The 13,975-nt window shown below is 51.9% G+C and overlaps 7 protein-coding genes across 7 annotated transcripts; 4 read left to right on the top strand and 3 right to left on the bottom strand.

The window, feature by feature from the left end:
• Positions 1 to 586: 586 nt before the first annotated feature.
• Positions 587 to 2,219, top strand: BDV14DRAFT_192459 (cytochrome P450; the record flags this gene model as incomplete). Its single annotated transcript, XM_073771643.1, has 2 exons — positions 587 to 1,544; positions 1,603 to 2,219. The coding sequence occupies 2 exons, from the start codon at positions 587 to 589 to the stop codon at positions 2,217 to 2,219; spliced, it is 1,575 nt and encodes a 524-aa protein (XP_073624147.1).
• Positions 2,220 to 2,785: 566 nt separating this feature from the next.
• On the bottom strand, positions 2,786 to 4,522 carry BDV14DRAFT_192458 (DUF3176 domain-containing protein; the record flags this gene model as incomplete). Its single annotated transcript, XM_073771642.1, has 3 exons — positions 2,786 to 3,223; positions 3,254 to 4,343; positions 4,395 to 4,522. The coding sequence occupies 3 exons, from the start codon at positions 4,520 to 4,522 to the stop codon at positions 2,786 to 2,788; spliced, it is 1,656 nt and encodes a 551-aa protein (XP_073624146.1).
• A 274-nt stretch (positions 4,523 to 4,796) lies between these two features.
• Positions 4,797 to 5,793, top strand: BDV14DRAFT_204031 (uncharacterized protein; the record flags this gene model as incomplete). Its single annotated transcript, XM_073774425.1, has 2 exons — positions 4,797 to 5,230; positions 5,316 to 5,793. 2 exons carry the CDS (start codon positions 4,797 to 4,799, stop codon positions 5,791 to 5,793), a joined length of 912 nt encoding a protein of 303 aa, XP_073624145.1.
• Positions 5,794 to 6,942: 1,149 nt separating this feature from the next.
• On the top strand, positions 6,943 to 8,442 carry BDV14DRAFT_129094 (uncharacterized protein). The gene has a single exon (XM_073766060.1). The coding sequence runs from the start codon at positions 6,990 to 6,992 to the stop codon at positions 7,905 to 7,907; it is 918 nt and encodes a 305-aa protein (XP_073624144.1). The 5' UTR covers positions 6,943 to 6,989; the 3' UTR covers positions 7,908 to 8,442.
• A 216-nt stretch (positions 8,443 to 8,658) lies between these two features.
• Positions 8,659 to 9,652, top strand: BDV14DRAFT_204029 (GNAT family N-acetyltransferase; the record flags this gene model as incomplete). Its single annotated transcript, XM_073774424.1, has 2 exons — positions 8,659 to 8,704; positions 8,778 to 9,652. 2 exons carry the CDS (start codon positions 8,659 to 8,661, stop codon positions 9,650 to 9,652), a joined length of 921 nt encoding a protein of 306 aa, XP_073624143.1.
• A 476-nt stretch (positions 9,653 to 10,128) lies between these two features.
• On the bottom strand, positions 10,129 to 10,709 carry BDV14DRAFT_129103 (uncharacterized protein). The gene has a single exon (XM_073766061.1). The coding sequence runs from the start codon at positions 10,567 to 10,569 to the stop codon at positions 10,246 to 10,248; it is 324 nt and encodes a 107-aa protein (XP_073624142.1). The 5' UTR covers positions 10,570 to 10,709; the 3' UTR covers positions 10,129 to 10,245.
• A 785-nt stretch (positions 10,710 to 11,494) lies between these two features.
• Positions 11,495 to 13,928, bottom strand: BDV14DRAFT_211253 (beta-d-glucoside glucohydrolase D; the record flags this gene model as incomplete). Its single annotated transcript, XM_073776056.1, has 3 exons — positions 11,495 to 13,439; positions 13,548 to 13,789; positions 13,847 to 13,928. The coding sequence occupies 3 exons, from the start codon at positions 13,926 to 13,928 to the stop codon at positions 11,622 to 11,624; spliced, it is 2,142 nt and encodes a 713-aa protein (XP_073624141.1). The 3' UTR covers positions 11,495 to 11,621.
• Between the last annotated feature and the right edge of the window lie 47 nt (positions 13,929 to 13,975).

Genomic DNA, 13,975 nt, shown 5'->3' with positions numbered 1-13,975 from the left:
TACAGAGTCAAGCACAGCGCTTGGTATCCTGAAGACGGGATAGGGCCTGCATAAACCCTAGTCTGACCTGCTGCCGGTGGGCGGTTAGCTATCCGCAATGGGAAAGCCAAGCGACGCGCCCGCGCCCAGCATGATCAAGGTATACCCCAAACCCCATGCACACCGTGATGATATGGACATCTTCAGCTTCAATACCCCTCCACAGAACATCAAGTACGCGGTCTTGAAGACTTCGCTCCCGTCATGCTCTTCGCATTCCCAAAGTGGTAAGGGACGCGCTGCGTCTCAAACCAATATTCTAACCGCTATCTTCTAGAGGCATCGGCCATTGAGAGGCATGTTTCAAACAGCAAAGATTACACGTGATGGATAAATACAATAAAAGGTGATAGTGGCGGCCGATCAATGATGGGCACTGTGGCGGAGGGAAACTCGAAAAACAATATATTTACCCCCTTGATATGCTTTCCACTTCCCGCGATGTCTCTATAGCCAGGAATTCTCAAGGCACATTTGTTCACCACCATTTACTGAACCCCTAGCTTTGACTTTCCCTATTCCCTGACAAGATACGAAATACATGATCATGACACTGTGGCTAATCCTAGCAGCCGCAACCACCTGGCTCTGCATAACCCCATTCGCAATCTACCTCTACGACACCAAACGCCTCCGCCAATACCCCAACCAGAACTTTCTCTCCGGTCTAACGAGCCTTGCGTACGTTTACGAGCGACGAAGATCCTTCCGTACAAAAGACCTCCTAGCACAGCACAAGAAATACCCCATCCTGCGAACCGCACCCAACGCTCTGTCCTTCGGTATTGTAGAAGCCATCAAAGATATATACAAGCACGGCTCCCCATGCCTCAGAAGCGACGAGTACGGTTTGATCCAGGGCCCCCGACCCCATGTCCTCAACGTCATTGACAGGGACGACCACACGCGGAAGCGTCGCATGCTATCAAATGCCTTTGCGACGAAGAACCTAGAGACATGGGAGTTTAAGATAGCCGACAAACTTAGGAGGTTGCTTGTTCAGTTTGATTGGCGTTGCACCGATCCTCCTTCTAAAGAGACTGAGACCCGGATGTCTCACGATGACTTCAATGTCGACTTCAGATTCTGGTCTAATCTGTTCACTTTGGATGCTATTGCCTATATTGCCTTGAGCGAGCGCCTTGGCTTCCTTGATGCAGGGTCTGACCTGATCGAAATCAAAAGAGATGAGAGTGACAAGGCAAAGAAGCTGAACATGATTCCGAGTCTGCTATGCGGGTCGCGAACAATCTCCTACTTCGTCAATGCTACAGACTGGTTCCACACCCTGAAGTTCCTCGCTAGGATAATCTCTCCCACTTTCCGTACGCATGGCGGTGACTTTCGCGATATAGTGAGAGACCTGGCGAGCAGACGAGTTGACAAGCAAAGAAGCGACAATGGTAATAAGCTGGATGACCTCTTGACATGCCTCATTGAGGATAAGAAGGGAAATCGCCGGGGCCTGGAATTTAACGAGATTGAGGCCGAGACAAATATTCTTAGTAAGACACCTATCATCATTACATATTGGGCAATTCACTAACGAATTGACACCCGTAGTGGATGCTGGATCAGATACGACGGCCATTGCATTGACAAATGTCCTCTACTACCTAATCAAGAACCCGAATACCCTAGCCAAACTCCGCAACGAAGTTGCCGCCGTTCTGACGGAAGGAGAAGAAATCGCCCCATACTCCAAAGTGAAAAGCCTACCCTACCTAAAAGCCTGCCTCGACGAGTCCCTGCGTCTCTCCCCCCCCGTCCCCCGAGGCCTTGAGCGAAAGACACCACCAGAGGGGTTGGAGATCATGGGCCACCGCATAGCAGGCAACGTGACCGTCTCAGTCCCCGCATACGTCGCGCACCGGAATCCGAGTCTATTTCCAGATCCAGAATCATACAATCCTGATCGATGGCTGTGTGCGTCGCCTGAGCAGAGTAGGGATATGAGGGCAGCATGGATTCCGTTCACGGCTGGGGCACGCGCTTGTCTGGGGAGGAATATCACTATAATGGAGCAACAGATATTAATTGCTACGCTGGTTTATCGGTATGAATTTAAGCTGCCAAGGGAGGATTGGGAATTGCAGTGGGAGGAGGCATTTAATCTGTGGCCGAGCCAGATGCCGTTGAAGATATGGAGGAGAGATGTTTCCAGGAAAGATGGCCTGTAAATTGGACGCACTTAGTGCACCAGCCGGTATTATGACACAGCTAGAGTCTTTTTTCTTGGTTATACCTTTACCTTTAACACCTTTTATCCCAATGGAACCCTCTTTTCTGATAATAGCTTTTGCTTGCACCGGATACAAACCGCACTTAACACCTCGGAGAACTCTATGCAGGTATTAACTACTCGTAACAATTTTAAAGGTGTATATGAATCTCTTTGTTACTGCAGATAATGGCTTCGTCTCCTATGCCGACTTGCAGATTGCGACGGCGAGGACATGGGTTTCGGGTAGCCGGGTGCGGGTTGCGGATTGCGGATTGAAGTCACCAATCCTAGACCTTGAAAATAGCTTGAACCTATTTGAGCTTGGAAGTGCGTTGTGGTAGAAGATTGATGGTGAAAGTAGGTAACACTACGGCACATAGCACGCCTTTGTCAATGTGGAAGTAGTGATGGAGCTCCCAAGTCCTCATAGCAACCCAGAGCATATGAGTCAAGACGGATAGCTACTGACCCAACTATTCCAATCGCCATTCTCCACCCACACCTGACAGCCGCACTTGCTCCTCACCAACTGCTGTGTCCAATGAGTTTTTTTTGGCTTGTAATGTGGCCCCTCGACGCCTCCTGCAAGTGGTCGCCAAGAGATATACACAGCAACGCAAGGGAGCTATCTTTCCAAGGACCAACCGTACTGCGCTCCGTCCGCCATACTGTCACCAGAATTAACAGACAGGAACCGGCTAACATGGCACCGGGAAAAGCGAGCCAGGCCCAGCGCACCCGGGTGTAAGTTTCAAGTCTCCATCGTATCCCTCGGTAGTGAACATCTGCGATAGGGGAAACGAGCGAGCTCCGGCGTATGGCATTGGTGAGAATGCGCGCGAAGTTATCGATATAATCATCCATATTCCCGATACTCGCCCATAGTCCGTTGGCGAAGCTGGGTGTGGGCCCTACCCTCGTCTGCTGAATCCCCAGCGGGAAGAAATCGTTTGCATACTTCTGGAAGTCAATCAGGGTATTGGCGCTTACAGCGTAGGTAAGCCCGTCCGGGACATTAAACTCTGCTGGTGATTTGGTGAAATTGAGCAGGGTTTGAGGGCCACGGCGCCCCTGGATTACGTCCTGTGTTATTGAACGCCGATCCACCTGCCTCCATTCACCGGTTGTATTTTGCCATAGGTTGGCATTTGCCACGGTGATGTTGTACGCCTGTATGCAAAACCATAAGGCGCATTCATGCGCAACGACCTTATCGGGCGTCAAGGGGTAGAATTGCTCCGTGTTGCTGGATTGACTAATCACTTCGAAATGCGAGAGGAAAAGATGTCCCGTATCCTGGTCCATTTGGATTGGTTTGTAACGTAAATTTGGTGAGCTACTGCTGACGGCAACTGCATTGAGTCTGTTCACTGCCTCGGGAGATCTATTGACTAGCGTTGCTCCGCTTGGTAGCGAGAAGTTGTAGGACCAACTTGGGTAGGCCGGATCCTGGGTAAAGATAACGTCGGACGAGACGTTTGCGCATGCACCACATACAGCCAGTGAGCTGACAATAGGCCAGGTGCAGTTCCCTAATATGCACGTCGGTTGCAGATCGGTGACATTATAGGTAAGCAAACCGGCGTGCCATGCCGCCTCCATAACCAGGCCAACATTCATTCCCACGGGGGATGAATGTATCTGCTCCCCAGTATAAATATCCGCTCGCGGGAAATGGGGCTGCAATGGATCTCGTCCAGGTTGTATTAGAGTACCACCCATCTCGAACGAAATGACTTGCTGCGCAAACGTATCAAACGCGAGGGCAAGTATAGTCAGAACAGCGGCAAAGGCAGCCAAATGCAACCGACGGAGTTGGGAGAGGTACCTGAGGCTTCCCCAGATACTGCGTGAAGCTTGATCGTAAAGCTCCAGCTCTATGAGGCGGTTGTTTCGATGGTCCACATATCTAATCCATTTTTCTTGGCTCAAGGAGGCTGAGACCAGGGCCAAGAGGGAGGCGCGTGTGATTGACGACAGAATGGCCACTAGCCCATTGAGCGTCAAAGCACCAAAAGGCCAAGCAGTGATTGGGACGCCCTCGTAGCGTTTCAACACCACCACAAGAACGGAGAAAGAGCTGAGTGCGAAGAAAGATGCCACTGTCTCCACCGATCATGGCAGTATGGACGCTGCAGCCTCGCGCGACGATATTATCGCTGGTCTTCGGTCTAGGCCCTCGGGACTCGGCGAAGTAGAACTATCGTCATTTCCACTACGGCTCGCTGGGAGGTGAAGATATTCCGGGTGTGCAGCCATAATAACAAGCAGGCGCTAGAATGGAGAGATAGCTACCATACTCCAGATGCCAGGGGATTATGGGGGGATACCCTCCAAATAAATCTTGCGTTGGCAGTGAGCGAGGCTGAGTAGTGCAACAACGTTGTTGGCCTGGCGTCTTCTTAGCCAAATACATTCTCCGCACCCGCTCCAGCCTCGCTGCCAAGGGAGTAGCAACAAGACCCCGCTAGGATATTTCATGTCCCTCTTTCCTATCTTGCTCTCCGTAGACTCTACGCAACTTCTAATTACTATGTCAACCACGGGAACCACAGGTCTCACTGATTTCTTTACGGAATACTCCCGCACCGATTGGGGCCCGCTCACGTCCGTTTTCACGCCTCCTGCCGCCTGCTTCCAGGTCGTCCACGATGGGCTTAGTGAGGGCGAGCTGTACTTCGTCTACGGTCAATCCTGCTCACTTGCGTCTCAGAGCCTTTCGACATTAGTGAAAGATCCTAAATGCTTCCCCTTTACCCCCCTTTTGATCTCTTCCACAGGTTTTACCATCCCCGCCTCCGAAGAGGGCCCCGTATATACACCAGGGCAGGCTTGTCCTGAGGGATTCACAACCGCTTGTAAGATCACCCGAGGAACACAAATAACTCCAGAGCTTCTAAATCCGACCCTCTGGCCACTATGGCGGCTCCTGGGCGAGGGAGAAACCGGGTATGGCTGTTGCCAGAGGTAAGTGACTATACCAACATGGACGGCACACTAGTCAATGACAATGGCCGATTCGCCTCGTTAGCTGATTTTATCATGTTGACAGTGATTTTTCCTGCGCCCTTCACCCCGCGAGCTGCGTTGCTTCCACACCGATTACTACATCGGCCACCTACATCTCCTACGACAGTTCTTGCAGCGTATCAACTGGAACCGGGACCTTCGTGGTATCGGCAACCCAGCCGCAGTTTCTTCTTGTTACCAGTCAATCAGTCGATGACGGCCCGAGCGGGTTAGCGCTCTCATTTGGCGCTGAGATCGCAATTGCCATCAGAGTATCGATTGCGACTGTCATGTTTGTTCTGGGGTGTTGTTTCCTTGGTCGGAAGGGGGTCATGTTGAGGCCGGTGACGCGACGCCGGAGCGATTCCGAGCCTAAGCTGGAGGATTCATCCAGTATACCATTGACTGAATTGGAAAGAGAGACTGCTCGATCCAGTCTCAGCGAAGACCATGATAATGCCAGTGTAGCCTTATCGGTTGCACCATCAACATCTCTTCGACGACGATCGGACGATTCGTGATCAATCAATATCATTTACGGCATCCTAGTGTCTAGACTTCTGTTCCGTCATGAGTGTCGGTCTGGCTATTCTGGATCCGCGCAACATATTCTTACTTGCTGTAGCTAATCTGCTCCAGCTAGATAACCGCTTAGCTCAAGCGGACTTAAGCCATGCAGTAAATGCCCTAGTAGCTCACCCCAGGCATTGAGCGACATATATCCAAGCCACTATGCCTATCCACCAAAGGCTTAAGCAGATTACCCATCAGTCAGAACGCCTCTCCGCCGATCCGGTGGGGGTGTCAAAGCTCAGCAGCGCCATCAATGTGCTTGAAGTAGGGACCTGGACAGCCGCCCCAGGCCCACCTTTCCGAATTAGCACTGCAGAGAGAATTTCACGTCGCTAGTCAAGAAAGTTCACAAGTAGTCTTGTTCTTGGCCTTCCCCTTGTTCTCATTACACTGAAGATTGTATTCGTGAATGAAGCCCTAGGGATTTTCCTGTAAGAGGTATTGGACCGGGAAGTTCAGAGAAAAGCCTACGTAGTGAGCTTCATCTACCTTCAGGTATGGTGTACAAGATTGAATAGGTCCACCTCAAGCTGCGTATCCTCTCCAGGCTGAGACATGAGTCAGAGGCTTCCTATAGCGCTGTGCCCGTGAATGTGCCCAACAGTCTGCTTGATTGGTCGAGGTTTTTAGTGTCCGTGCCGTCCCGATCTTGTCGCCTCACGTGGATCTGAAGACCCTGAAGTCTCCAGAAAAATATAATAAAAATACCAGGGTAAGATGCCTTTGTGCGTTTGAAAGAAACTATCAGGCCCTCTTAACTTGCAGATCTCCCCCAGGAATCTTAAACAATATGTTGCAAGCTAAGGGACAACGCACCCTGGTACCTCCGTTTTGAGCCTCCGGGGCTGGGGCGAAATATAGCCTAAAAAGGACAAGCGGGCAGGTCCGTTCCTGCAAGTCCAAGCCAATCAACAGAGTTATCCAAAGTACACAGCCCTGTTGCCAAACTCCTCCGGGTATAGCTGCCTTTTACCTTGAAAGGTCATGTTGCATTGAAGACTCAAACTCCGCAATTTAAAGTTCATCAGATTTTGTTGCCCCTTTTCATGAAGATATAAGAACCAGTGATCATCGCTGTTTAAATATTCTTAGTACTGCCCATCCTGGTTCTCTATACTTTTATTTCCCAACCACAGTCGCTACCATGAAGATCACTCCCCTTCGGGCCTCTATGGCCCTATTACTCCCCGGGACCCTTGCCCAGTCCACAACAACATCTACCATATCCACCTCCACCTCAACCTCCGCGGCCCCAACCTGCACCGCATCCCTGATCACCACCCTCTGCGACTACCCCTCACCGGGCCCATACGCCGTCGCCTCAGGCGGCGTCGAATATTGCTGGGAATACTGTAACGACAATCCCCCCTGCTCCTTCGTCATCTTTGCCGCCGGAAACCCCTACCTCGGCACCGGCAACTGCTGGGTCTACCCCGGCGAGACCTTTGATGAGAGTAAAGGCGAACCCAGCTCAGAATGCGGAAATCCTTACCTCTCTGTCTACGATAAGCCCGAGTGCACCAATGCCGATGGGACACCCACGACTACTTCTGATGCTTGCGCTACTGCGACGGAGACGCCTACTCCTGTCGCTTCGGTGTGCGGGTACCCGCCGCCCGAGGACTGCAATACCGTCGGATGCATTGCTAGTTCTGGCGCTGTGCACTGCTTGAGTGAATGCGCGGAGGCGGACTCATGCAGCTATGTTGTTTTTAACCCTCATAACCCGAACGACTCGCCTTATCATGATGGGACTTGCTGGGTTTATTCGAGCGGCTCGTTTGACGAGGCCGATGCGACGGAATGTGATGAGCCCGAGCAGTTTGTGTATGAGAATGCTTGTCCCAGGCCATCGTCCTCTGCTTCGGCTTCCCCTTCTGCTTCGGCTACGGAGGAACGCACAAGTGGCAATGGAACTTCGAGTACTACTGCTCCTGGTTCGACGGCGCTCGCTGCTGAGGGTTCGTCTCCAACTGAAGAGGGCGCGGCGCCCGTCAGCCTCTCCCCCATTGCTCCGTTGATAATGGGCGCGGTCGTTCTGATCTGGTCTGCCCTGTACTGAAAAGTTCTGTACATATGATATATTTGGGTGATCAACTCACCAAAATACTGGAAATGATGTGATAGGTGATATATTAATGAAACTTGATACGACGTTGCCTCTCATATATTATCAATGCAAAGGGTGTGCTTGTAATGGTCTAACACCCTACAAAATCCAAATCACATTCCCATCTTGATCGATGCTAGAAACGCGCGTCAGAATTATGCCGTTGACAGTCTGTCCAGAGTACAATTGATACTACCTATCTGGCAGGATTGAACCTTGATTGGCGATCGAGAAGACAATGTCGCCATCCAGATTACCTGCTTGATCGCCCTGTCCTCTCTACATGTTTACCGATCCAGTCTCGCCCGCGCAGATCTCTTCGCAATTCAGATTCAATGTCAATCGGTATCCACGTTCGTCGGATCCACTTGAGTTCAGAGCCACGTCATAAGCGAGTGCCAATTATCTACCGTACCTAAATACTCAAACAGCAATTGCGCTCCCAGATGCAGATGATCTCCCTTCTGCACAGGTGTGTAAGATTACGTGGATGGCCTGCAGCGTAGATCACAGGTGACGTGCATACCACACCGTACCTACGACGTCACAGGCAGACAATGCCTAAGCAAGGAGGTCAATGGAAATCTCGCACTGAACGTATTTGAGCCATAGGAGGGCCGCTCTAATTTCAAGGTTTGGTATGCAGTCAACCACGGGCCGGTCCTGCCCAGTCTACGCCGCCTACAGAGTACCCTAAAAGACCATGGCTCTCACCACAACAGCGACGTACGCTCCACTATTCAGAAACAGTAAGTTATCTGGCTGCGTCACTGCGATGGGATGCGACAGAGGACAAGTTCTCACATGCCACCTTCCATCCAGCTATTCCCTTCCCGATATCCAATAACCCGGCGACGCTCCTCGAAACCGCCGAAGCAGCCTTCCTCCGCTCCCAAATTACAGCAGCTAGTCGGTTCTACCCCCATGAAAAATTCACCGCTGTCTCAGTGGGTAGGGGCCAAGTGGCAGGCGCAACGAAGAAGTCATTTGACTGGAAACTGAACCGCGTCGTTGGATTCGGGATGCATGGACCTGTCTCGGAGGAAAACCTTGATGAAATCGAGCATATAGCGAGGGACGTTGTCGGGCTTCGCGCGCCGCTGATTGATCTTTGCCCATTTGCACATTCGAGTGCGTGGGATATACTTAAGAGGAGGGGGTACTACGATTATCAGGATGTTAATGTGCATTTCATGCCGCTGCAGGAGTCGAGTGAGTTGAGTTATGGAGAACTTATAGGGAAATATTTGCAGGACGACATTGAGATAACACGCGTGTCAACGGAGCAAGACAGATGCAGTTTTATCCAATCCTCGCTTGCGGGGTTTGAAGTCGAATCTAGCCGTGGGGAGGAAACGGAGCTCCTGCGACTCCTTGCACACTGCGCTACGGTCCAGCCGGATACACGGACATACCTTGCAAAGATTGACGGCCAGATCGCAGGCAGCGCGGGAATGGCTTTTCTACCTACGCCACAGGGCCCCGTTGCACAGCTCCATATCAGTAGTACTGTACCTGAGCTTCGTGGACGGGGTGTACAGGGTGCATTGCTGCGCGCACGCCTAGCTGATGCGAAAGCCAGCGGGATAGAGACTGCAGTGGTTAATACGAGACCAGGGAGCGCAAGCGTGAGAAATGTTGGCCGTGCTGGGTTTCGGCTGGCGTATGTGAGGGGGACGTGGACGAAGGATGTGTGACTTGAGGCAAATGTGCTGGAGTCGATATAGATATTGCCCTGCTGCACCGCTGCACTACGAGGTGAGGTAAAGGAACCTTCACCACAATATACCGCGTGATGAGGATCGACGCCTCTATAATTGTCCTGTCGATACCCTCAAAATAGCAAGAAGCGAGCTAGGTGAACTCTTCAGGGTACCAAGTACCTCGCCCTGTCTGCAATCTCATTCAGCCGGAACAGAGCTGGCGTATGGAGCACGGCGGACTTGGAAGCCGTACCTGGAGGGTGTGAACATCGCTTGAATAGCATAATCTTGGCCCTTCTCAAATTCAGACACCAGGGTCTGGCTTGGACATATGGTACTCAGCACACCCATCATCTACGCTGTACACTTTGGATCAAACAAAGCTGGCCCGCGCCTCCTATTTGCTCTTGCGATCGGTCCTAGCTATTTACAGCGAGAGCACCAAACCAGGCCATCAAGAGATGTCTAGATTTGTATCATACCCCTCTCGGGCCCCATCAGATCAAAATTCAAACCTACACACCGCGCCCGACCCATCACCATTCGTACAATAATCGAGCGCCTGAATATTTTAACCATCAACACAGTTATAAATGACGTTTCCCCAGTTCTGTGTTCTCTCGTCCCTGGCCTCCGACGGTAAGGCCGTGTTCCTTTGCGCGGCGGATACCATTTGGGCTTCGCGGTAGTCTGTTGTGTGGATATTCCGACTTGCCAGTAGGCTTGTTTTTCCGGTCTTCTCTTATGATGGAGGTATGGGAGCTGGATTTGTTAGGTGATGTGAAGGGGTCCGACTTACCTAGCCGGTATCGAAGAGTGCCACCGCAATAGCTCTCGCTTGTCTTGCATGGTTGGGCAAAGGCGCTGGGGAGGATACAGGAGAGAGATAAGATGGTGGAGGAGAGCTTCATAGCGGAGTTTGTAAGCGAGGACCTTGCATAGGAAATGGTAATGAGGGGAGTCAGAACAGGGTTGTTAAAGCTGTGAAACTCGGTAAAGTGAGTTAGTTGATGGGACTCTCTGCAGGACTGGGACGGTGGTCAGGTAGCTCGGCTGCGTATTTATACCTATTCTTTTTTTTTGCTTAGGTAGTGAGTAGGAGGGATATCCACACCGCAATAGTTCCCTCCACCCGCCGAACAGAACCGAACCTGGTTCCTTGATTCAGGTTTTCAATTCCGTAATCGTGCATTAGATCTTAGATCCTGTCTTAGATTTACCAACATTGGGACCCACATGCGCGGTGATCATTTCTTGCTCGTCATGATTTCCAAGCTTTAATGTAATGATCGACAAGGCTATTGAATTTGAAAACTTACGTGGAATCATGACAGCATCCCAGTCCGGGTTTCTGACAGGTTCAACCTGCTTCCCTGAGGGAATCAGGCTGACATATAATGATAACTATTGTAATCAGCCCTTGGTGGATCGGGCCTTTGCAATTTTAGAGACTATCCTGTCGACTTCAAGCGCGCTGCTTGTCATCAAGGTTGAAATTATCACGGTACCTCGTAGTCATTATGCTGTGGAGTCTTCATGACAGGATTCGACTACTTTGGATAGTGCTGAGACGACGAGCTTTACTGACTTTCTGGAACTGGTTTGGCTTTCTTGGTAGGAAATGCCCCGAGAATGTATACCTGGCTAGATGATCCAGGTTGCTCCGGGTAGGTAGGTATGGTTTGGCTGTGTCTGACTAAATTCCTAATGGATGCTGTCTAGCTAAGCATAAATTCTAGGTATACTATAGCATCTGCCAATCTGGATTTACGGTGCTAAGCTAAAAGAGCAGACAATCCTTATCATTTGTGCCCCCAACTAATGAGGACTAAGTAGAAAGAATCCAAGGTCTCTGCATATTTGGGTTTACACGGCATGGAAGGGAAAGGAAACCAAACGAAACCAAGGACAAAGAAAATATACCATACCAACTTTCATGAACTCCTTGGGTATTTGCCACCGACTATATTGTGTACCCAACGCCCCCCCTCAAATCACGACTACTCGCCCCAACGAAAAACCGATACTGCCCCCTCCCAACAACCCACTCCTGCCTGCCTACATCCCAAAAACTCAGATCTCTCCTCTGCAGACTAAACTCCACCTCTCCCGTCTCTCCAGGCTGTAGATGGACCTTCCGGAACCCACGCAGCTGCCGAACAGGCTGCTCAGCCTCATCTGGAAACGAGACATACAACTGCGCAACTTCAGCGCCGGCTCGAGACCCCGTGTTCGACAGCATAAAAACGACCCGCAGAACCTCGTCCCACAGATCCAATTTCCCGCCGGGGGCTAGACGGCCGATTGCAGTGTCCTGGCTCAGGGCCGTCGCGTTGACGTGGCTAATGAAAGGCGCGGAGTAGTTGAATGTTGTGTACGAGAGGCCGTGCCCAAACTCGTAGCGCGGGGTGATGTTGTACTTGTCAAAGTACTTGTAGTCTATGTAGACGCCCTCTGCAAAGTCGCACGTGGCTGCCATACAGATGGGAACGGGATAGTCGGATTCGGAGCGGGCGATGGTATGAGTTAGTTTGGCGGAGGGGTTAACGTCGCCGTAGAGGACGTCGACAATTGCGTTGCCGGATTGTTCGCCCAGGAGAGAGGCGTACAGGACGGCTGTGACGTTGGGATGCTCGATGAAGGTATCTAGGAGGCGGGCGCCGACAGTGTTGATGACGACGATGGTATTGTTGCAGCTTTCTGCGACAGTGAGGATCATGGCGTCTTGCTCTGCATTGCGCAGCTCCACCCGGTCATTGCCCTCGCCGCTCCAGGCGTTGATGAAGACGAGGCAGGTTTCTACGGCTGCGGCGTAGCTGGAGAATGTAGGCGCCGCTGAGGTCCCCGCTGTGCCGGTCACAGCGACGTATGGGATGTTTGGGAGTTTTTCCTCCATTGCCCACATCATTTGGGTGCCGTCTGCTATGCTGCGGGCGAGGAGGGCGTCATAGGGTGTGACGAGGTATGACGGGCTGGCCATGCCTGAGCCGCCGGAGAAGACGAGATGGCCGGACCAGGTGTTGTAGTTGTGGACGTCGTCCATTGTTGTCCCAGGCCCGATGATTGAGGGGCGGGCGTTGGCACCGAAGACGCCTATTGAGCGGGGGCGCTGCAGGGGGAGGGCGTTGTTGGTGTTTTTGAGCAGGGTGGTGGCTGCTCCCCCAGCCTTGCGGACAAGGGCGCGGTGATTGGCGCGAACATCAACAAGCGCTGTGGCGGCGGGCACGGGCGGGTCTGTTTTGTTGTTGAGGCCCTGCTGGAAGTAGGGCATTAGGTTACGCACGGCCATGTCGTCGAGGCGTGCTTGGGGGAGGGTACCATTGGCTAGTGTAGGGAGGAGAGTACTGTTGTTCCAAAATGAGGTGGCGCCAAAATCCAGGCCACCGTTGGCAGAGCCCAGAGCTGTATGCTGGCCAGAGGTGTCTGGAGTCACGAAGCCTGGGAATGCCAGCTCGGTCTTAAGGACCTTGTTGATCAGTGCAGGGTTCTCGCAGGCAAAGGTCCCGTTGACGCGATTCATGGCGCACATAACCGCACCGAGTCCAGCCTGGACGCCATCGTAAAAGGGCCAGAGGTAGGTCTCGTGCAGTGTCTTGTCATCGGCATTGCTAGTGTAGGCTGTATTGTTACGCGGGACAGTGACCGCGTTGTTGGACCAGTAGACCTCCGAGCGATTCGTCTCCTGCTCGTTGAACAAGAAGTGCTTACCGCAGGGAATGACTCCGGCCTCTCGGATGCTCTTTGTAGCGCGCGCAAAGGCGATGCCAGCCAGGTAAACGTCCTGTCCTAAGGTTTCCACCAGGCGGCCTCCCCAGGGGGTGCGGCCTTGCGGACCAACCGTGGGCCCGTAGATCATGCTGTAACCCTTGTTGTATTACTCATCCGCGACGGCATGGAATACGGCTTGAATGAGCTCAGGATCCCAATTTTGGGCCATGGCAGAGGACTCGGGGAAGGATGTCACGTAGAAGAAGCTCTCTAGCCCCTGGGAGCCATCGTTGCCGGTGATAGGGTCGTAGCCAATGGATGGTACACTCTGGCCGGAAATGAGCTGGATCTTTTCTTGATTCGAGAGGGTCGCTACCGCAGCAGTGGACTTGTTGTATGCTGAAGCCCATTCCTGTAGGTCCACTACAGAAGTCAGCTTGTTGCGGTCAAGACCATCTCAGTAGTGGACTGTATCCGTACCTTGAAGATCGCTTAATAGGCCCGTGTAGCAGTAGCTGGCTGAGGCGAGGAGGCCAACAATGCAAAGGGATTTCCAAGCCATGATACGTTATATCTAGCAAGTGAACTTTAGGGTAACCAGAGCATAAA

This window comes from Aspergillus stella-maris (assembly GCF_047715825.1).
Source record: "Aspergillus stella-maris strain CBS 113639 unplaced genomic scaffold BDV14scaffold_68, whole genome shotgun sequence".
Taxonomy (NCBI): Eukaryota; Fungi; Ascomycota; class Eurotiomycetes; order Eurotiales; family Aspergillaceae; genus Aspergillus; species Aspergillus stella-maris.
The sequence above is the reverse complement of the archived record's forward strand: the minus strand, read 5'-3'. Positions and strand labels throughout refer to the sequence as shown.

Excerpts from the sequence above, each read along its gene's own strand:
- BDV14DRAFT_129103 (XM_073766061.1), bottom strand. The coding sequence starts at position 10,569 with ATGAAGCTCTCCTCCACCATCTTATCTCTCTCCTGTATCCTCCCCAGC.
- BDV14DRAFT_129094 (XM_073766060.1), top strand. The coding sequence starts at position 6,990 with ATGAAGATCACTCCCCTTCGGGCCTCTATGGCCCTATTACTCCCCGGG.